Source organism: Cynara cardunculus (assembly GCF_001531365.2).
Source record: "Cynara cardunculus var. scolymus isolate 2C chromosome LG 11, CcrdV1, whole genome shotgun sequence".
Lineage (NCBI taxonomy): Eukaryota > Viridiplantae > Streptophyta > Magnoliopsida > Asterales > Asteraceae > Cynara > Cynara cardunculus.
The window spans coordinates 6217381-6241901 of record NC_037538.1 but is presented as its reverse complement, the minus strand read 5'-3'; the positions used below and the strand labels follow the sequence as shown (position 1 = coordinate 6241901).

Sequence of the window (24521 nt, the reverse complement as noted above, 5' to 3'; positions counted from 1 at the left end):
GGGTTCTTGAATGAAAGAGCGATCGATGAAGCAGATTGTTCGATAGAAGTAGGGTTAGGGTTCTTGAATGAAAGAGCGATCGATGAAGCAGATTGGCAATCGGCCCTAACACATTATCCAACTTCAAATTCAAAGAAAATGTGAATGAGGGTTAAAATGGTAATTTACTGTYATTCAGAGAACAATTACCAAACAACATTATTTCATTCAGTACTTAACCATTCTGGCCCTCTTAACCATTCTGACCACTTAACCATTCTGCACCAAACCATTCAGCAACTGCCAAACAGCCCCTGAATTTTTAAAGTTTTTATTCGATTTTTATAAGGACAAACTATACGACTATATACACATGGTTAAAATTTGTAAAATTATAAAATAAATGATATATTATTTTTTATAAATAACAAGACTTATTGCTTTCCAATTTATTGGTTTTAAATTTGATTAATATATAATACAAATAAAAATTATAATTACTATAAATTAATAATTATAATTATCTATTAATTAAAAAAAGTAAGAGAGGGGGGGGACATAAGAGAGAGAAAAAGTTTTTTAAACTTTTAGGCAATTTAATGTTATTAGTAGGTTTTTTTATCTATACTATATTATAAAACATTTAACAAAAGCTCTTAAAAGTCATTTTTTATGCACGAAGTACTGTTTATTTATGCATATTATTTAAAAATTAAGATTACAAGTAAATTGTGCATAAGTACAACTTATTAAAGCTCTATATTTGAATTCGTGTAACTAACTGCAGATAAACATAATCAAATATTGGATAAACATCTCATTTTAAATATACAAAAATCTAAAATATAATTAAGATAATTATTGAGTTTTAACAGAATACTTAATTATTATCTTTATAAAAAAATTATATTATTAAACCTAAATTAAATTTCATTGTTACTAAACCTAAATTAAATTATAATTAAAAAATTGAGTTAGGAACATTACATCAAAATATAAAAACTTTTAAAAAGATTAATTTGATATTGATATCGATATATATTTTTTCAAAAATTATATGATATTTTCAAATTTATATTTCATTCAAAAATAAAATAAAAACATTATCGCTTTATCAAAACCACATAAAAGCGTATTATATCGACATAAAAAAGGAATAAAACGAAACACTAAAATCAAGATATGTCTCGATGCATTACATGAATACCCTTCTAATAACTTTTTTAATAAGTAAGGGTACAAATAACAACCCTTTTTTAAGGTCTTATGTTGAATTCACGTGTTTTACATGTGAGGGTATTTTTGTAAAACTAAAAACTTTTATAAATAAAAGAAAAGAGAAAAACCCCTCCTTCCCCTTCACCCCTTTCACTCATACACCTTTTGTTTTTTTTCACCGCCCCTTTCTTGACACCCTTCTTCGAGATCTCCCTTATGCCTTCATGTTGCAACGCCCCCTCCACTTCCCCTTTCTCGCCCCTTCTCCCTACTCGTCACATTCCCCCTTTCGTCGCCGTTTCCAAAGAAACAGTATAATCTTCATGATCCCTTGATTAAAAACTACCATTTTGGTCATCCATATATCACTGTCTTATTTGCAAATCCAAATCCGCCTAATCATTCTTGAATTTAGTTATTTGTTTGTGGTTTTGTTCACTTTTCTATGCTTTTAAAGTCGTCAATGATAGAAATGAAAGATGAAGCTTTGCACTTACTAGTGATGGTGTTATTGGTTCAACTTAAGCTTTGTAGGTACTAGAAAATGTACAAGTAGATTTAGAGGGAGAAAACTGATAATCATACTTTAACTGGATGCGTTCACGAGTTGAGGACGAAAGGGGTTAGCTTCGGTCAATTGAAGGAGCGTGGAAATGGCAAGAAGATGAAGAACTCAAGTGAAGCGCGACTAAGATGGAGGGCTACAAGTTTTCTTGAAAACGACAAGAAAGGGTTGTCTTCATGGATAGCCTCTGCATTAGGGACCATATCCATGAAGATTTACAAACCATATCGACAGATCCGTCAATTCCAACAAACTATAAGGACCAAAAACATGGTTTACTCAAAATTATTAAAAACCAATGTTTGGGTGATAAAAAGGGACGAGATCGAAAGAGAATTCTGAATAAAGAAAGAACTGAAGAACCCATGCAAACCATTGGATTGAGATAATCCAATGGGTGTGATTAATTTTATAACCACCCGTCTCTTAAAAATACAAATATTTCCTCTTAGTTTTTAAATCGAAAATCAGCCAAATACAAAAAATATAAAACAAAGTACACCAAATTCATGATCACTTTATTATCTTTATTTTGACATCTATCGTCACTCCCTTTGGCAACATCCACTAATTCGGAACTTAATTTGAAAGCCATATTTCAACCCAGACGTTTTCGGGATGCCGCTAATAACCAACAAATGTCACATGTTTTTCCTTGTGTGGATCCTATATTAATGGGAAATTGGTTAGTCGATCCACCTATATGTCTTGCTTTTACTGCTATATCCAAAATTACTCCATGTATTACTTAACGTATGATATATTCTTTCATCTATTTTTTATATGTTTCTCAAGTTATTTTCAAGTCTCTTTTTGTACATTATCTTAAAATATCAAACAATCGAGGATGTCATATAACATCTTATTAAGATGGAAACGTAATTTGATACGTTTCATTGTTTGAGAAACTTATATTTTAAAAAAATTATGACATTTTTTTAAAATGAAGCAGTTTTAATTTTTTTTAAAGTGGCCCATAGTTTTGTTTGGTTTTGGCTTGATTTAAATTATTTTATATTTATTTAAGGTTTATTATTAATTTATTTACGGATTCAGTGTCATTAGGTAGCGTTTGGTATGCATATATAATTGGATAGGATTAGGGGTGTAAACGGTACGAGGGAATTCGTGAGTTACTCGAGATCGACTCGGTCAACATTCAAATCAAATAGGCTCGGCTCAAACTCGAACTCGACTCGACATATTAACGAGTCGAGTCGAGCTACACAATACTCGACTCAAAAAGCTTGTGAGATACTTGATTTTTTTTATATATAATTAGTTTTATGTATAATATAATGTAATAAAAATGTCTTATATTTTTAGATATTTGAACAATATTGTTCATTTTTAACTATAAAAACTAATTAATAATTTTTTTGTTGTTGAAGTTATAATTAAAAAAGACAAAGAAACTATTGAAGTGCTCGTGAAGTGTCCCACATTGAAAGAAAGATCGTGAAAGAAGGATGAAGATGTGTTATAAAAAGAGAGGAAAGTGAATGAAGTTTGTAACTTTGTCATGATGAAGTTTGAGATGCATCCATTTAGTTTTTTAAAATTTTGAGTGGTTATGGTGGTGGTGGCCGAAAGTACTAGTTGTGGTAGCAATGGGTGGTGGTGGTGGTGGTCAACGGTGATTGTGGAGGTAGAGGCAGTGGTTGTTGGTAAAGGACGTGAAGATCGTGGATAGTGGTGATGGTGGCAGTCAATAATGGTGGTGGAGGTAGTTGTGGTCGATGTAGTAGAGGTAGTACTTATGATGAGCAGTGGTAGTGGTAGCTGATGGTGGTGGTGGGCAGTGATAGTAGTAGCCGGTGTTGGTGGTGGTTATGGTAGAGGTGAGGTGGCCCACGGTGTTGGTGGTGGCAGAGATAGCGATGAAAGGTGGTGATCGGTGGCCGATGCTGATTGTGGAGGAGGTGGAAGAGGTGATTGTAGTAGAGGAGGAGCTGGAGGTGGCCAACGATCGTAATGACGTTAGCGATGGAGAGTGGTGGTTGGTGGCCTACAATGGTTGTGGTGGTGGCAATAAACGGTGGTGGTCGATGGTCGACGGCGGTGGAAGAGGTTGTTATAATGGAAGAGGAGGTGGAGGTGTGGCTACTGGTGAGCGACGATGGCTATTGGTGGTGGCGGCGGCGACCGTGACTAGCGGTGGTGACCACTAAAAAAAAATACCATATTAACATTATATATCAAACTTGTTTTTTTTGTTAAAATATATATCAAACGAGTGTTAAATAGTAATAAATTTAATTTTTGTCTCATTCTTGTCCCATCTATTTTGGTAGAACAAGAAAAAGTTTTTTTTTCGTCCCATATTGTCCCACCTTGTCCCGGTTCTTGTCCTTGTCCTATGTTGCACCAAACGTGGGACAATGAGTTCTTATCTTGTCTCATGTCGCGCCAAACGTGAGACAATGAGTTTTGTTCCTTCCTATCCTGTTCTGTCTCGTGTACCAAACCTTGTTAGCCCATTTAAACTTTGGATAATAAATTTTTCTCTGTTGTATTCGTTAATAATTATGTTTCACATAGGGTTGAGTTCCGTTGAGAATGAAAGTTATAGTGAGAAGCGTAAGAAGAGGTATCCACAATTGGATCAATCTTAATTGAATTTCAACACTAATGAGGTGCTCCAAAATGCACCACAGATCAATTCCATTCTAAAACGCAATTCATGGCAGACATGAGATTAAAACTAATCAAGGATTCAAATATCTTCTTACATTTCTACCCATAACTTAATTTTTCACATAACCCTTTGCCTATTCACCTAATGATAATATTTAAGCTTCTGAGCAAACAAATCAATGAAGTTCAAACAAGCATATATTACAATGACTTGATTAAACTTAACATCTCTCGACAATTAAACCTTTTTTTATTAACCTCGATATCCAATCCGCCATGCGAGCCGACTAATCTCAGTACGACCATCTGTTTTGTGGGTAGTCCAGAGTCAACACATTTGAACCTCCATGGATACAAAGAAGATTTTTATTCCTTCTTGGACTTGAACCCGAGACCTCCAAATACTTTTGACCTTTGGAAACCAAGCTCAAAACAATCAAGCACCAACCTTGTGGTTTTTAACAATTAAACTTTACTTTCAAAGGAGTTGCGTTAATCAGTAAAACTGAACATGATTCAAGTTACGGATGATTGTTCGATGAATGCAAGTTTTTTTTTTGTTATTTGTTATAAAAAAGAAGTTACGTTAATCGACAGAAACCGAATACAATTTGTTGTGAATCACTCCATTTAATGGCTGATCATTAATGGAATATATGTTTTTTATTTTTGTTAACTTATGAGAAAACAATTTGAATATATAGTGAATTAGGGGCCATTTACTAAACACTTACTTGGTAAGTGATTAACGCATAAATTTCCTCATCGGATGAACATGAGAAGAGCCAAGAATCTTACCGGGTAAGAGCAATAAGAAGGATGAAGAGTCTTACCCGGTAATTGAGGAAGGTGACTCTTACCTAGGTAAGTGCTTACCCAATAAATTGTTGCATTCAATATGTTTTGATCTACTAAAATCTTACGCATCAAAAGAAAAAAAGAAAAAAATGAAAATGTTTCATTGCCTGTCGTGGAAGATAAATTCCTTAAAAAGTTTTTAATTTGGAAGTCTCATTGCCTCTCCATAGGCGGAAGATATACTCTAATTCAGTTGGTGTTATCTTCTCTTTCGCTGTTCTTCTTTTCCCTTTTCAAAGCGCCCAACTCAGTTTTAAAAACTTTGGAATCTATAAGGAGAAGATTTTTTTGGGGTTTTAAGGAGGATGAAAAAAAATTACATTGGGTTGCTTGGGAGAAACTTTTGAGCCCTAAGTCAAATGGTGGTTTGGGTATCGTTATTTTGAAAACAAAAAATGTTGCTTTGTTAGCAAAATGGATATGGAGGTTCTTGTCTAGCTCTAATGCGATTTGGAAGGATGTCATTTCTGAATTTTATGGTGAAGATGGTGGTCTTTTTTCAAATAGGCCTTTGGTTGGAAAAAACGTTTGGGTTTCTATTGTCAACACTTGTAAAAATGTGGAAGTTGAGGTCAAAATGTTATCCTTTCGTTTACAAAAAAGGTTGCTAAAGATTCTTCTTCTCTTTTTTGGAAAGATGCGAGCATCGGCCAAGGCTCAAAGTTGAAAGACCTTTTCCCTAGACTTTATGCCATGGAAAGGAATAAAAATGCTTCTTTCAAAGACAGATGGACTTATATTAATGGTTCTTGGAGTGGTGCTTGGGATTGGAAAACAACGATTAGAGGTAGAAGCTTAGATGATCTTCAAGCCCTAGAAAGGCAACTCTCTCATGTGGCTTTCAATACTTCGGGTGAGGATATTTGGTCGTGGAATTGGAACAAGAACGGGATTTTTTCGGTCAACTTCTTGTCCAAATTAATTTAAGGGGCGGTTGATACAAATGTTGGAAGCAATGATCCGTTTTTTTGGAGTCCTTTAATTCCAAGGAAGGTAAACATCTTCACTTGGCGCTTCCTTAAAGAGGCTATTCCGGTAAGACTCAATCTTTCAAAAAGAGGAATTCCGTTACAATCTTTGCAGTGCATCTTTTGCAGCAAAGGTGTTGAAACTATGGACCATTGTTTCTTCTCTTGTTCGGAGGCAAGCATTCTTTGGAGGAAAATATGGGCTTGGTGGGATCTTAAAACCCCGCGGCTATCCTCGGTATCTGATTTTAAAATGTTGATCAAACAAGTAGGTACTCATCGTAAGGTTGGAGTGACTTTCTTATCAGTGTGCGCTGTGGCGCTTTGGCAACTTTGGAAGTGGCGGAATGAAATTTTTCATGCTAAGGATGGTGCGGAAGCTAAGAAGAGAGGTGAAGACCCATTCCTAGGTGTTCAAAATTTATCCAAGCTTTGGATGTGGAAAAAGAATCGTAAGTTCCATCTTAATTGGGATAGTTGGTCTTCTTCTCCTTACCTTGTTTAGTCTCTTTGCTTGTCTTAGGCTGGGTTTTGCTCTGGCTTTTGCTTGGAGATGTCTCTTTTTGCTTCTTTTTGTTTTCGTTTGATGTTGTGGATTCTTGTTTCCTCTTGTGTCTAGCTTCTTGCTGGATGTTTTGTTTAATATTATTGGTTGGCTTGGTGAGGGTGATGGCCATGTCGAAGCTCTCCTCCTTGTCCTTCCTTTTTTGCCTTTAAAAAAATGAATTAAAGAAATACACAAACAGAAGAAATTTTAAATAGTCAGTTTGGTACCAATATCAGTATTTTTTTATATATCTTTATATTTATATTTTATTCAAAAATAAAAGAGTTATCGTTTTTTTAAAATCAAATAAAACCGTATTATAACATTAATCAAGACAAAAAAGAATCAAAATCAAAATTTATTTTCACTACGTTGTGCCACTATTCTTTTAGTTTATTTTAAAATTGTATACCATTTTTAAAAAATTTGAAGTCCGTGCAAGGACAAAAAGCTCTTTTCCTTAGAATCTGGAAATAATATGCGATGCTTATGAGAGGTGCCTCAAAGATTCCAAACAAATTTTATAATTAATCTTTTTTTTTAATTACACTTATTTAATTAAACAAATAAGTTGTCAACTATAAAATAAAAAAGAGGTATCATTTTCGACCAATATATTTTTAATTAATTATATATTTTTCTTGTTAATTAATTGACTAAAAAAAGGTTAAAAGATTAAAAAGTCGAATAAATTATAACTTTTTATGTTAATTTTTTCATAAGAAATATTTTAAATTTAAAAAATGGACAAAAAAAGTATTGGGGGTCATGACGGTGTTAGATTTAGGGTATTTGTCGATCGGATACATTTTTAAGATGGATCAGTAGTTCACAAAGTACGTTACTAGCCACATCAACATAATAACCGGCTAATGTTTCAACCGATTATCCGGGTACTTAAATGTTTGAAGCTTTACATCTTAGGTACCAAAATAGAAGTTTTGAAAGTACGTTACCCAAAATATAAATCAAGTTAAAGTACGTTACTTTTTCATGCAATTTGTCATTTATTTTAGTATGAAATATACAATATAATTTACGAAAATTGGTCAAAATATTCATTTCTTTTTTATAGATTGGTCTCCCTACCATTCATCTTCCTTATTTACTCAAATATCACTGCGTACGTAAGTCTCACGTCAGCCACTTGCAGACCTACGTAAAAGAAAAAAAATCAAATTGTAGATATGGTCGTCGCAATTGCGGACCTGTGTCAAATCTGATAAATTTTTTTTGTCTTTTAGCTGGATCCATAAGTGACGGACGTGAGACTTATGAACATAGTAATATTTTAATAAATCATGGAAAAGAATAGTTAGGAGAATAATTTATATGAGAAAAATGATTATTTTAACCAATTTTTCTATAATTTAACTAATTATCAATCAATATTTTTATATACATTGTTAATAGTTTATTATCTTTTCACGAAAGCAACATATTTCCTCGAGAAAATGACATCAAGACGGAATATATTTTACAACGAATTAGGTTTATAAGATTTCAACAATGTCTAATTGTTCTAGTAGATAAGTTTTTAGGGCTTACGTTTATAAGATCAAACAATAAAATGTATTATCTAATAAGTTTATATGGTGTTTCTTAGACGTCTTAATAAGTTTTTAATGACATTTTTACATCGTAGAGCTATTTTATAGAAGGTGTCCAATAAATATAACTTTTTATATGATACTTGTTTTTATAAGACAAATTTTCAAATAAAATATATAAAATAGCTAATATGACATTTTATTTTAAAATGTCTTAAAAGCGTATTGTAAACTTATTATAATATTTTTAAATGTAAACCCATAACAAACAAAATCAATATTTATAGTAATTATTATTAATTTTTTTTATTAAAAGTTGTAGTACAAAATTATATTTTAATTTTAAATTAAATTTACATTTTTTTATTTTAGTTTGTCTCAAAATAAATATTTATAGAAAGTAAAAAAATTTAAGGATTGGGTTCACGTGAGACCAAAGGTTTTTTGTGAGACCCGTAAGATCAATTTATGTTCATTGATCAACTTTATAAGCTAATGATCTAAAGTTGTACGATGTCAATTTTGTGATTAATGAGAAGTCTCGTGACATTTATGAATGTTCAGATTGTCAAATTATAGATTTAATCTAAGGATTGAAAATTGGTCTTACGAAAAAATTCTTATTCCCACCTGATCCTAAGTCAAAATTTAATCTCAAGAATATCATTTAGTTATTTAAAAAAATAATAATTACAATTTTTTTATAAACATTTGTTTTCTAGACGATAGGATTTATTACTCCATAAATTTGATGACTGCCGGCAGATGACTCATGACCAGCGCTTCATAACATCTTTAAATACAAAAAATATGTATCAAATCTATGATCCAAATTACAATGACCATGGAGTTTAATTGGACACTTGGTCTGATTTCCTCAGCCGCTGCTTTCTTGCTCATTCTCCTCCGCCGGAAATGGGCGGCAACTGGTGAAGACCGGCAACCACCGGCTCCACCAGGATGGCCACTATTCGGAAACCTTTTCAATCTTGGTGCCATGCCGCATAGAACCGTGGCTAGCCTAGCCACGGAATATGGTCCGGTTGTTCGGTTAAAGCTCGGTTCGGTGAATACAGTGGCTATCTTGAGTGCCAAGGCTGCCACCGAGTTGTTCAAGAACCATGATCTGGCGTTCTTGGAACGTACGATCACAGAGACCAGCAGGTCTCATGATTATGACAGATCTTCCTTGGCACTAGCACCGTACGGGATGTACTGGCGAGTGCTGAGGAAGATCTGTACAGTCGAGATGTTTGTGGCTAAAAGGATCAACGAGTCGGCCGCCGTCAGGAGACGGTGTGTCGATAACATGTTAAGTTGGATTGAAAATGAAGCCAGATTGGCTAAAATTGGGAGCGGGGTTCATGTCGCGAAGTTTGTGTTCCTCACGACATTTAACCTGCTCGGAAACCTCATGCTTTCTCGGGACTTGGCGGATCCGGACTCGAAACTTGCATCGAAGTTTTTTACAGCGATGTTAGGGATGATGGAATGGGGTGGTCATCCGAATATATCGGATTTGTACCCGTGGCTAAAGCGGTTTGATTTGCTAGGGTTGAGAGGGAAAATGGACCGGGATATGGGATATGCTTTAGAGATAGCGACAGGGTGGGTGCAAGAGCGGGTGGAGGAGCGGGGGAAGGAAGCGACACATGATGAAGAGAGGCGGAAGGACTTTTTGGACGTGTTATTGGACTACGAACGCACCGGAAAGGATGAACCCGAGAAGATGTCGGAAAAGGACATCACTATATTTATTTTGGTGAGTTTGTTTTGGGGAAAGAAACTACCGTTTTACTCTTTGGAGTACGAGTCTAGTCTGTATGTATCTTATCTTTTCAGACTCCACATCCGAGCGGGATATAGCGAGTCAGTTTGGTTTGATTTGATTTATTTCTCTAAACATTTTTCTAAAAATCGTTTGGTCGACAAATGTAGGAGATATTTCTAGCAGGTTCGGAAACAACCAGCAGCACCATCGAGTGGGCACTGACCGAATTACTACGATGCCCCGAGAAAATGACTCGGGCTAAACATGAGCTCGCCTCGATCATCGGCCCAAATCAAAAATTCGAAGAGAGTTCCATCGATAATCTTCCTTACCTACAAGCAATTGTAAAAGAAGCCCTACGACTACACCCTCCGATCCCGTTCCTGGTCCCACGAAAAGCGGGTCGTGATACCGATTTCATGGGATACCATATACCTAAAAACACCCAATTGTTCGTTAACGCATGGGCCATAGGCAGGGACCCTGAGTGTTGGGAAAACGCTAATTTATTCGAGCCCGAGAGGTTCTTGGGATCAAAAGTTGACTATAAAGGTCAACACTTCGAATTAATACCATTTGGTGCAGGTCGAAGGATGTGTGTAGGATTACCGTTAGCCCACCGTGTGTTGCACCTTGTATTAGGTTCGTTGCTACATGAGTTTGATTGGGAGCTCGAAAGTGGTATCATTGCCGACACAGTGGACATGAGGGATAAATTGGGAATAACAGTAAGAAAACTGGAACCGTTGAAGTCAATACCCAAAAAAACAACACGTTAGTTTTCTTTTAAGTCCTTTAAAATTAATGGAGTTACATATAAGATGACATAAATACCGATATAATGTATAATGTTGTTATCTATATATCGCTAATTTTATTAAATTACATTTTCATGTAATTTATTAAATCGTCGTACTTTTAAATACTAAAAAAAAAAAATCATGTTTTCGTGTGTAAGTCTTGTTATCGATATTATATAAAATATATATTATAATAATTAATTATAAATTACGTTGATGCTATTCACCTTGCGCATAATCACAAATCTGGATCCCATACGCCAAAGTTGAATTTTAGGGCACGTGCTATTTATAATGACGAATCTTTAAGAACTAATCACGTGCTTATTTTTCGTGATGAATATTTTGAAATTGTGATTGTTCTATTGGTTATAACGATAAATTTTATAAATTGTTTGTTGTTTCTTTTTTAATAATTTTATTAAGAGATAATTTTTGAATTGTTAAGAGTTGAATTTTGTTTGATAAAAAAAAGTATGTCTTTTAATGGTTTTAAAATCATCTGAATGATTTTGTATCATGGGTCTCTCTTAACCATTTAGTGCCCTAATTTCATTGTAAATAATTATCAAACAATTATATTACATTTTGCACTATATCAAAAGAGTCTCTTAATTATTCTTACCACTTAATCATTTTGTACCAAACCATTCACCAATTGTCAAACAGTCACATAGTGCCATTTAGTTTTAGTCGATGTCCTTGAGGAATTTGGATTACGTGTTTGAAATTAAATGTGAATTATTGTATGAGAATTAGAGCTAAAGCGAGAAGCGTAAGAAGCGATCCGAACCTTTGATCACTTTTAATTTCAAGCCACACATAGATCATGTTTGATGCGAGGATTAATCCAATTCATCTCGTTGCATCTCATCCTAATGTGCATTCAATGATGAAGATCCGTTATTACGCTTCTAATCGGAACCCAATCCTGAAATTGAAAGGGTTTAGATTTAAAATAATTTAAAATCTTTGTTATGTTTAATTTGTAAGATTTTGGATAAAATTGAATTTCGTTCTTTATATATAAATAACGAAAACCAATCATAGATAATTATAAAAAATAATCAAATTACTTTTTATTATTAGTTATTATAAAACAAATGTTTTTAGCATCATTTTGAAACATTATTATAAACAAATCTTATGAAATCCTTTGAAATAACCACTCGTGACTCCTATAGAATTTCAAAATACCATGCTTGTGAGATTTTATTGAAATCCCAGGATTTCAATTCCATACTTTCTTTTAAACCAAACACATAATTAAAATGGAATCCAATTCAAATCTCACCAAGTCTCTTCAAATCCCGCCAACCAAATCAACCTTGCTTTTTTACACTTCAAGATTTTTTAAAGGGCGACCTAGGGCCTGCTTCGTACAAGTTTAAGAAGCTTAATAGAGGGCTTCAACTTATTCGCTCAACCATTTAAGGGTGTTTGGTAGGAGCTTAATCAAATAGAAGACAACTTATTCGCTCAACTTTGGGAAGGAACCTTGATGGAGACATACATGTTATTTCCATCAATACCCCTCCAAAAAAAAATGCTCGCTCAGCCAAAATAGAATTTGTTCAACCAAATTAAAAAATTGCTCAACTCATTCTCTTAAGAAATTAAAACCTTAACCTTTTCCACGAAGACCTCACGTTCCTCTTGTATTAGAGCTGCTCGGCCATCGATTTGAAGCTTGCTACCAAAAGCTCTGAATTTCTTCTCCCCCATTGTGAGGTATCCTTTTTGTATAGTCCTCCCTGTTCCACCCCGTCCTCGCCTTCCCCCTCCTCCCCATCGTCGCTCTGCCTTCTCCCCTTCTCCGTCAACAAACCCACGTTTTCTTGCTGTCATGGCCCTACATATGGGTGAGAAATCTGATGTATCGAGTGATTTTTTAAGGTTCTACAATGGTCGGATTTATAATTGAATCTTTTTCAAATTTGCTACAGAGAGGACGATGCAGAGGTAAACCGAAAAGGGACTTTAGGTTTAGATTTTAGTCTCTTAAATCTTGTGAATTTCTCAAACCTTTTCTATTGGTTCTACATTTGATAATTGTCCTAATCTTTTGAAAGAGATGGGTTCTTGTGATTGTTCATTTTTGGGATTGGTTTTCTGGAAAATCGAAAGGGATGTGTCTTTAAGTAGTGTTCATTCATGTTAGTAGATCAATAGACCAAATATAAATTAAAGGATAAAATGGTCATTTTCATCATTTAGACCGATTATTCAGTGCAACAAACAAATAACAATTTTATTAATCTATATAGACAACTTTACCAATACAGCTAACTTTATCCATACAAGATTTAATACAAAACCAACCAAACAGGCCCATACTTTTTCACATTAAGATTCAAGATTTTTTCAAAATGGACCCTTACAAGCAATTGTTATCGACCCAAGTGCAATCTTATTCACGACAAATTGTACAACGTGCATTATATGTAGTGGAGTTTAATTGTTTCACGTTTATTTGTTATGATGTTTGTTGTTCGGAGATAAGTTTTCTTTTATACTTCTATCGTATTTCATTTATTCAAATGATTTTTTAATCACGTAAAAATAAAACTGTGAATTTTTTTATAAAATTATCATTGGTCTACTGATTAGTTTTCTTTGTTTTTTTGTATCTGAAGTCTTGTAAAATCCACGTCAAAGAAAGTAAACAAATTTTGTGCTCGAAATACCCCGACTACTCACCATTCACCATTTTGCCATGAACACATATCTCACAGCCCAATTTATCGCAAAGTTTTATATAAGCTATCGGATCTTTGCAAAGCGGATAATCATTTTTTTTATAGGGAGGGGGGAGACCCCTCCAGATCAAGGTAAGCGGATAATCATTAGAATCATGGGAGCAAGTTCCGAAGAGAACCATAAATATTTTTGTGAACCTAAGAACCAGTTATTCATGTTTTATTCATGATTAAAATTGTTGATAATGCATGATATCATGAATTATGAAAATGTTTGATATTTAGTATTCATGATTATTAAGGGCTATTCATCGTGAACAATCAACGAAATAGTTGGTTCTTAGATTCTCAAAATATTTATGGTTGTCGTTTGAACTCTACCCTATAATCATGCAGACCCCATGAAAGATCTGTCAATGATGTCTTGGTTAAACCTCAAGACGTAATGAAGTCCCATGAGAAGTTCCGTGATCGCAATTTCACTCGTGGCTTGATCTGCGTAGAACAAAGTCTGGACTAAAAGCACGTTGCCACCCGAACCCATCGGCTGCTTCTCGAAATTTCTCTCAGAATGCCATTTGATCATATTATGAGCGAGTGGAGCTAGCCAATCAAGAATTCGTTGGAACGATGATATCTGATCCGATGCGACACCAGGATTGTTGACTAACGAATCTTCTCTTTTTGAGTAAATGCAGAGTTTCGCTCTTAATGACTGTTTGATGCTTGTGGTTAACATCTCGTATAAATCTTCTCGTGCATCAGGACTCATAAAGCGAGGAGACGTTGCTAAAGTTTCAATAAATATGATAATTTTCGCATAACGTATCGCTAAAGCAGCATCACCAAGGGTCGGTTCTTGAGCATTCAACGATAATTTCTTGAAATCAAAGGCACAAGTGGCTTTCTTGATGGGGTTCACAGTGGAATTTTGAAAAATACCATTGACCCTGAAAGAACCAGTGAATGGAGAGTCGATTCTAGATGTCGTGCATTCAAAATGAGCCGATCTTTGCGATTTAATTGACGGGTTTCTCCCACAGAAAACAGGTGGAGAACAAGTTTGAGGTTTACTGCTTGTTGTATATCCAAGATTCGACATGGATCTCCTAGAAGAACTTTCGGATGGATAGACTGAAGCTCGGGTAAGGGCAGAAATGGAATTCTTGCGCACAAAACAACCATTGTGAGGCAAATCTTTTGCTTCCAAAGATCCCATTTTGGCCGTTATTCCAAAAACGATCTTGATCCTATCGACTATTGTGAAAAGAGATCTAACCAATAGCCTGACCGTGTAGTCATAAGTTCGAACCCATGGAGACATCTCCATTAAACCATTTACCTCCTCTCGATGCCAAATAACCTTCTGATGGAACTCCTGCAATTGTCCTTGATTCACACCGTTGGATTGCATTCTCTTTAGCTTGCTTTCTCGATCATCCAATAAGTCAAGTTCTACATACAACTGTGACATAATAGCAGCAAATCTCTTCATCTTTTTAACCCTTTTCTCCATCTTCTTCAACCTATACTCCCATCCACACCATTTCAGACCGATCTGAAAAGGGTTATTGAAAACATGATCAAGATTATGATATATGGGGTCCACGCACTTTTTCCCGAGCCTAGCCACTGATATAGCCACACCCCTTAAGTTATCTATGATCTCTGCTAACGCGAGATCAGTGAGATAAGCATGATCATCTGAAATAAGCGTACGTATGCCTAATGAATATCTGAGTTCTTCTTTTAATCGTGACATCTGCCGTTCACTTAAGCAATGCCATAAATTGGATACTTTACACATCAATCTTGAAACTTCAAATGATAAGATCCCAATCACAGGCTTTTCAGGCTCCAACCCCTTGTTCTTATGTGGAGTCCTCAAAACAGTAGCAAACCACGGGGATTCCTTCATTTTTTTTATCCCTACTTTCTTGAAAACTAAACAAATACCTCAGGATTTACGCTCGCTAATCCTGTTACAGAAACACCAAGGTACCAAAGTAAGTATCAATAGCAAAATTTTAAAACAACACCACCACAAACTGATGTTCGACTTCAAATTTCATCTCAGTTCCAACACTTGTTAAATAGGATTTACTAAATTCATTTAGTACCGCAATTGGGGAGTGTTGGTATTCAACAGACCCACAACAGTTTTGTATTTTGAGTGAGGAATTTAATCAAACATATAGAATGCAAAACCCTATTTCCCAATCAAGAACCACATATAGATTTAAGTCGACTATCCAGCAAATTAACATGAAATTGACAGCATTTTAACCATTAAAACTTACCAATATCCAGAGCAGATAGAAATATCATTGACGAAGAGATGATTTTAGGTAGACTTTTTATGTTAACTATATGATGTTTTGTGAAGCCGAAGGGCTGATTCTTGGCAGCAGCATGGAGTCATTTTCGTGCAAAACGATGTCGGAAAAAAGTGTTAAATGTATCATTGTTCAAAAATATGCGAAAAGTAGGCATGAATTCACAACTGTTCTTAGGTTTTGACATTTTTCTAGAATGTCAAATGAATACCTTGGCATCCCACATGCTTCAAACCAACCTAACGGTTTTTGTGTTTTACGTTAAACATGTCTTCTTTATATAGAATTAATTAATTAATGAACAAATATTTAATAAAACGTAGTCACATTTCGAGTCAAACAATGTTGTCTTTGTGTTATGAAATAATGAAAACGATATCATCTCGTGTTATATATAAATTGATGTCATCAGCTCGTACCTAAAACTCACAAACCAGTTTTTATGTGTTGTTTTATTATAAAATAACATATATAAAAATGCATTTTTATATATGCCGTTTTGATTCGTATATGGAATTTTTATGACTGTTTTTTCCACACACAAAACAGTCGTGGACGTTTCACATACGAAACAACGCTTTATGAAAATTGCATTTTCATATGTGTTGTTTTATATGTGAAATAATGAAAATCGGTTATAAGTTTGTATAATTTATTGGGTTTATAAATGATTATGCATCATATGTGAAACGTTATTAAAAAGTTTATGTTAAATCATATATTATAATTTTCATAAACTACAAAAATAGAATACTAAAAAAACATGTATGTCGGTATGAAACAAAAAAACCTGTAAATCATTCTGAATTTTGTCTTTGTAGATAAACACAAAAGATTTCAATGTTAATGTTATCTCATGTTTCTGTTGAATATAATGTCAAACCATGTGCTTTGTTTTTCTAAAACCGCGTTCTTTGATTTTTGGTCATATTTTGAAGATAATGACAAATTTGTATATATTTTACCCTTGAATACCTTATTTTTGAGATAATATGGGTTTGTTTATATGGACGGACCTACAGTGGTGCCAACAGTGGCATGTGCCACTGTATTATTTCTCCATCGAAGAGTATAAAATTTAGGTTTGTGAAAGGTGCAACTGTATTAATTTGTTATGTGCTACCGTATATACTTTGAAACTACAAATTGGACAAGTTTTCTTTGATAGAGTTGGTTTGCGACGCTCTTATTCCACTCTAGACCCGAGTTCGAATCTTGTTAGTGTCATTTTCTTAGTCAAATAGTGCCACAGTTTGAATTTTTTTCCCCTATATTTGTTTCTTATAGTGAAATAGTGTCACCGTTTGAAATTTAATCTGGATCAGTCCTTGTAACAAAGTACTTCAATATGACATAATAAAAGGTAACCATACCGAATATGTAATCAGAATATATGGTTCTATGGTGAAATATTCAAGCTATTATAAGTTTTCAACAACTTGGCCACCAATTGAGTTGATATATATATATTTTGTTTTGTTGTCGTCGTCTTACATTCATATATTCCATCTGTCAAGACAAATTATTTACAACGTGCAATCCGCATTAGTTCCTATTTATATGTCGTATTTTATCAATGTTTTTATAGTTTGTCAAACAAAATACAAAAATTTATATTTGCACAAACACCAAAGTTATATAAACGGATCTCTGTAACGATAAATTAAAAGGGATTCATTTCTAGATACTTGAGAAAATACATATATATTATTGAAATTAACACCCTTAAATAATCTTCGTTAAAATATCGTCCTCGGTTTTAAAGTTTATTTATGTCTTTTTTTTTATTAACTGGATATCCAACTCATAATGTAAGCCGGCTAATCCTAAGGCGACCACCAGCTTTGCAGGTAGCCTGAAATCATCGCATTTGAACCTCCATGGTCACAAGGGTATTTTTATTCCTTGGATGTTCAAGGTCTGTGTATTTATAGATTCTTTTTATGTGTGTGGTGGTTCAAAAAAAAATTAGATGAACAATTGTGGAGATGGTGACGATGAAGATGATGAATAACCGCAATCTTTAAATAACATTAACATAGATAATAACTAATACCAAAATTATCATATTAGCCTTCAATTAATATCCCACGTGACATGTTTAATAGAAAAATTTTAACGTGGACAAAAATAAGCATCTACTAAGAATCTTGTGATTCGTTGTTAAGAGATGATTTCAAGATGATTTAGTAATTAATCTTTTTTATGACGAAGGGACAAATGGTCGATGCCCATTTCTGTTTAGGTACTCGATTAATTTTTTTGATAACAATATTGCGTTTATGAAACTAAAATTTTTATGGGCTTGGTTATACGTCTCATTCTAAGTATGTATCATGTGTAAGACAACGTTAGAATATAATATATGAAATAAAAAATCTAACAACAAAAGTTAGAGCATTGAATTAGCGTTCTTGTGTTTGTGTGTACATGCATGTGAGAAAAGATTACGAATAGAATTTTTGTGCCAAAACAATGAAACAGTCAAGCCAGAACCAAGAATCAGGCTATGTACACTCAACACTGTCATATGCATATATCCGTGTAAGCCTATATTGAGGGGTTTGTCACATATTAAAAATGAAGTTCTTGTGTGAAAATAGTGATAGGATTAAAATGGAGACCACAATCCGAACATATGCACTCTACACAGCGGTGTGGGTATGTTGCATGATCGTGTATGTCTATTGACACTAGCTAGGTAGCCCATGCTAGTTTTTATCAAGTTCTGGCACCCCCATGTTATCTTGAAGTTGTAATGTATTCTAGATCAGTGCATAATGATTAGTAAGCCCGTTAACTGTACTCCTTGAATCTTGATCAATTCAAGTGATTAGACACATGTATGGCTTGTGTATGTAGCATTTATACATGTGCAGCTAGAGAGGTGAAGTCAAGTGATTTGAAACTGAAATACATACAATTGTAAATGTTCAACAATGTTCCAATATTTTATACATGTACATTATTTTCATATGCATTTAATATTTATGAAATTTTATAAGTGTGATATGTGTGTATAATTTTTTTGTGAAGCATGCTAAATCTTTGGAGTACAAGTATGTTATACATGTGTAATGGTATGAGGTCATATACATCCAACGTTCAACATCTGTTTGGCATTGTACATTCAGATGTCAGGGGGCTATGGGTGGACAGCCAGCCCATTACTATTTGTATAGTTAAAGTATAAAAAGTTTAGTGTAATTGTTACTTAAGAGATTTGAACCCAAATCATCTCGTATGATTAAGAGGCCATGCTTTCTCTTTTTCCCTTTTCCAGTTAATTTTGTCTTTTTTATAACAAACATTGATTTGAAATAAAATTAGTAGCATCCAACAATTAACATTTGTATGACTTATTATTTTAAGAAGATCATATAATAATACTTGAAAATTTATTATTTTTGTCATGTCTATCATTTTGTCAAACATGTTTATCCAATAAAGTGGGTGTGGATATATACAAATATCACCATTACATTTTAATATTATAGTTTTTAGTAAACATACTTGATTAAATTTACAATGTTTAAATGATAAAAATATTAAAATTAAAAGTATGATGTTGTAACAGAAATTGGTGATGTTATAATAAATTAACTTTAAAAGTATAATGCTATAATAACAAATGTCATGTCAGCACTATCGTACATGTGGACAACCTATGTGAATGATGAGGTGGCAAAGAAACCTGGTATAATAGGTAAATTTAACCTAAAAGATTACTCAATGCTATAACGGGTAAATTTTTGAAAGTACGATGCTCTAATAAAAAGTATTTTGAAAGTATATTGTTGTAATAAGAAAAACTGAAAGTAGAATGCTATAATAAGAAAATTTGTAAAAGTATGTTGATATTTCACGTATATAGCTTTTGATATTATATTATAAATTATATTTATATTAGTTTATATAAATTATATATACATAATAAAACATAAAAACTGACACACACATACATATACATATACATATATATATATATATGTATGTATTTATGTGTGTGTATGTATGTATGTATGTATGTATGTATGTATGTGTATATTACGATTAAAGAAAAACAAAAACATACATAACCGAAGACGAAATTTGTTCAAATGTGTTAAAAACTTATTATAACAAAATTTTTGTGTAAAATTTGTAATAAAATAATAAAAGTATTCTATTTGATGCAAAATTATTAAGAAGATCTATAATTTAAGGATATGAAATATACTTTTAGTATTCTATTTGATGCAAAAAATGATGTAATGCATCGATGGAATTCAATTACTATAATCTACACCAAGTTTTACATCATTTGCTTGAAGAAATTGTGCAAATGATTGGATATTGACTAACACTATTTAAACATTGTTGCAAACCCTAAAACATTTTACGTTTTTTTTTTTCCGTTTGAAACACGTTTTAACGTTTTCGTACAGGACATCAAAAAGCCTTGAACCGAACTTTTCAGATGTTACATGCTACTTGTTTAATTCTAATCTTTTTTCTTTCTAGTTTTGATGTTTATAAATAGGTTAACATTTAACCACAAGGGTGGTGTCTGATTGATTTAAGTTTGGCTCCAAAGGTTAAAAGTATCAGAAGGTCTCAGGTTCAAATCAAAGGATGAATAAAAATCTTCTTATGGTCATGGAGGTTTAAATGCGATGATTTTAGACTATCTGTAAAGCAGGTGGTCGGCTCGAATAGCTGGTTGATATTCAGGTTTATCAAAAAAATGTTAACGTTGAAATAATATGTTTTTGAAAATAGTAAATAAGGGTTGGGTAGTGGTCTAGTGGACCAATAAAGTTATGTGGGGCCAAACCCGAACCCAAATCTATAAATTAATACTTTCCAATAAACCCTAAGGTTGCGTTTGGTTTGCGGGATTGGAATAGATTTGGGGATTTGGATTTGAAAATTCATTCCAATCCTGTGTTTGGTTTGTAGGAATGGTAGGATTTCAAATCCAATGATTCATTTAAAATCCCGTGAACCATGGATTTCAAAATCCTTTGAAAATACATGGGATTTCAAAATCCCATCCCCGTGGGATTTCATCTTCTCCATCTTTTCGTCTCCATCTTCTCCCATCGATTGCTTCACCCATCGCTTCCCTCCCATACGCCTCCCGCTTCCTTCACCCATCGCTTCCCTCCCATCGATTGCTTCACCCACGCCTCCCGCTTCCTTCCCGTCGCGTCCCTTGCGAAGCTGTGCCCTAGGTTTGCCTCCTCMCCGGTGYTGTCTTCCTCGCCGGTGCTGTCTTCCTTCCCGTCGCGTCCCTTGCGAAGCTGTGCCCTAGGTTTGCCTCCTCGCCGGTGCTGTCTTCCTCGCCGGTGCTGTCTTCCTTCCTGTTTGCCGGCGTCTCCCATCACTCAGCAGGTAATCGATTAACCCCTTTTCTATAGCATTAGAAATGCTCGATTCTGTTCTGCTTGAATAGAAAATGCACAAGGGTTCTGCCCTAATTTCCTGTAATCAAATCCAAATCCTGCAAACCAAACACAGGAATGGATTTTAAATCCAATACAATCCAAATCCCATGGAATATCCAAATCCCTCCAGGAATCCAAATCCCTCAGAAACATTCCCGCAAACCAAACGCACCCTAAAAGCTTTTCCGTTCAAATCCTGATCTCGTTTTCCGATCAACATGGATGCTAACGTGGGGACTTCCGCCGGACAGCTGAAGAAGAGGACTTTTAAGAAATTCACCTACAGAGGAGTTGATTTAGAAGCTCTACTTGATATGCCTACTGATGAGCTTTGTGAAGCTCTTCCCAGCTCGTGCTCGTAGAAGGTTTTAATTTAATTTCTAATTTTGATCATTTTTCATGATCGTTGATCAATTAAATCTTTCACATTCGACATGTTAATCTGCAATCGGATGATTTTGAAGTTTAGTTTTACGTTCGTACTTCAATTTGTTTTAGGCTCCACCGAGGATTGAGATCGAAACCGATGGCTTTGATTAAGAAGATGCGCAAGGCTGTATGTGCTTCTTATTAACCATACTTCTTCTTCTTTTACATTCACAATACCTTGTTGAATTGAAATCTCGATTGCATGCAATATCCTTTGTATATACAACTAATTACTGTTCGTGTTATTTGTTTTGTAGTATAGTGAGAAACCGTTGGTTCATTATTGATCTTTCAGATTCATGTTTAAGAGATCTGAATGAAAATTGAAGAGTTTTTATACAATTAATGCCGTTCTTTTTCTTTGTTCACCAAATCTGAGGGAAAATGTTGGTGTATTTGTTTCTTGTAGGTTAATACCATTCACAGCTTCACGTTCCATTTCTTTTTGTTGCATAATCCTGTATGAAGTCATCACTTTCCTGCTTTTCAATAAAAGAGATTTTATTGTACTTTTTATTTTAGTTACTCATCTTAATGTGACCTCCTATGAACCAATTCCATCTTCGCATAGAATGCTAAATCCAGAACAAATGTACAAATTTCATTGAAAATAGTACAAGTGACTGATGCATGATTGCTCTAAAATTTTGGAAATTATTCCTGGCTATGGAAAAAGATGACAAAAAAGTTTAAAGAGCATCAAGCATATCCTGAGCACCACTGGAAGTGAAAGCACCGCCTTCTTCAAGATTCAATACCTTCACAACCCCATCTTCTAGAAGCATCGCGTACCTTCTTGACCTAACCCCTAATCCGATGGCATTATCGCTCAGATCCAATTCACACCCAATTGCCTTGGTGAAATCGCCGTTCCCGTCGCTCAACAGCAGCACTTCGTCGCCGATTTTCCGGTCGGCCTTCCATGCCTTCATTACAAATGCGTCGTTGACGGAGATACATGCGATTGTACTCACGCCTTTGGCTTTGAGGTCGCCGGATTTCTCGACGAATCCGGGAAGGTGTTTCTGGGAACAAGTTGGAGTGAAGGCGCCTGGGACGGCGAATAGGATGGTTTTCTTGGATTTGGTGAGTTCGGAGATGGTGGTGGTTTGGAGTTCGCCGTCTGAGTCGAAGTAAGATAAGGTGGCTTCGGGGAGCTTGTCACCGACGGAGATAGTGGCGGTGATTTTGGGAGTGGTGGAGGATTTGATGGAATGATGGTGAGAGAGTTGGGAACGGAGAAATGTGATTGGGTGGAAAGAGTAAGAAGAGGAGGAGGTAAGAGAAAGGTGTTTGGGGTTGGGATTGGGATGGAGGAGAGAGGAGGAGGTGCGGTGGCGATTGGTGGCAGAGGAAAAAGCAAATGAAGCTGTTGCGGCTGCCATTTTTACTGGTGGGACTGTGAGAGTACCACTGTGTGTTTCAGGGGATATTAAGATGATAATTTGGAGGGTAGCGTAAAATGGACGGAGGAAATTATGACTCTGGAAAGGAGTAGTAAACTATGCTACCCGTGAATAAGGATAAGGAGTAGTATATTAACGGTTTTCAGAAAGGAGCAAAAACATTTTTATTTTGATTTCTTTTTTTAGCCATAGGCGTCGGATCAATTTATACATAGGTGCTATGGTTTACACCCCACCAATCATCTATTTTTTTTTATTTTTTCTATAAAACCTCTTATTAGAGAAAATACATATCATTTACTTTTTTTTATTTTCCTAGATTTTGATTTTTCTAGATTTTGATTTTGAAGATGGACATGTATTTATTTTTTTAATTTTTCTATAAAGCTGCAAAAAATATATCTTATTTATTTATTTTTAATTCTCTATAATTTTGACTTTGAATATATTTAATTGGGTGTTATGGTTTCCCAGAAATCTTGAATTCTTTGCTTTCTTTCTTGAATTTTGCTTTAACATTAATATCTTATAACTGATTTTTTTAATTAATTAATTTAATTAACTATATCTCCAATTCTTTTAAAATGAAACAAAATTTTCAAATAAAAAAAAATACATTTAATACCAACAACTTTTTTATTCTGAAGATTTAAAATATTAATTATATTACTAAAATATCAAATTATATATTTCTCTCTCTTCTTCAATCTATATATTGATTTAATAGTTTTAAGTCTTTATATTTTAACATTTAAGACAAAATACATTTGTATATGCAGGTGAGTGTATTCCCTTGGATTCAATAGATATATTCTAGAGAACGCTAAATATTTCACCGGTAACATCTTTCTAAAGTGACAATATTTGTTGCGACGCTGAAGTAAACCATTTTAAAGAGCATTTCAACAAGCAGTCTGAAATTGGAAAAAGAAAGTTGGTTGACATATTCAATCCAAGTAAAACTACCATGAAAGCGCCCACGATTAAGAGAAACACTCGTGGACGACCGAGTTTGAAAGCACAACAACAAAGACATGTTCCTCCTAAGAGTAAAGATTCACAAACACGTAGCCAGTCAGCGAGATTTTTTGGGGTTGATTTGAATGTCGAACCGGAAAGACATAGTTGTTACACGAACTATCAAACAAATTATGACCGCGATCCGATCCCAGATCTAAATGAGGATACGGTGAGACATAGTTTGTTTGTGGATTTAAATGAAGAGCCGACTATGGAAGTCCCAAACTTAAACCAAGAACCTGTGACAAACCTTTTACTCGATCATATTTCAAATATTTTTCATCGCTATATTAGACGTTTAAATAATGT

General features: G+C 34.2%; 3 protein-coding genes across 3 annotated transcripts; 1 reads left to right on the top strand and 2 right to left on the bottom strand.

Annotated features, from left to right (window-relative positions):
• Positions 1-9145: 9145 nt before the first annotated feature.
• LOC112522211 (cytochrome P450 76A2-like) lies at positions 9146-10872 on the top strand. Its single transcript, XM_025131307.1, has 2 exons — positions 9146-10084; positions 10261-10872. The coding sequence occupies exons 1-2, from the start codon at positions 9146-9148 to the stop codon at positions 10870-10872; spliced, it is 1551 nt and encodes a 516-aa protein (XP_024987075.1).
• A 3108-nt stretch (positions 10873-13980) lies between these two features.
• Positions 13981-15510, bottom strand: LOC112521021. Its single transcript, XM_025129648.1, has one exon. The coding sequence runs from the start codon at positions 15508-15510 to the stop codon at positions 13981-13983; it is 1530 nt and encodes a 509-aa protein (XP_024985416.1).
• Positions 15511-22333: 6823 nt separating this feature from the next.
• Positions 22334-23212, bottom strand: LOC112521172 (peroxiredoxin-2E-1, chloroplastic-like). Its single transcript, XM_025129882.1, has one exon. The coding sequence runs from the start codon at positions 23169-23171 to the stop codon at positions 22476-22478; it is 696 nt and encodes a 231-aa protein (XP_024985650.1). The 5' UTR covers positions 23172-23212; the 3' UTR covers positions 22334-22475.
• Between the last annotated feature and the right edge of the window lie 1309 nt (positions 23213-24521).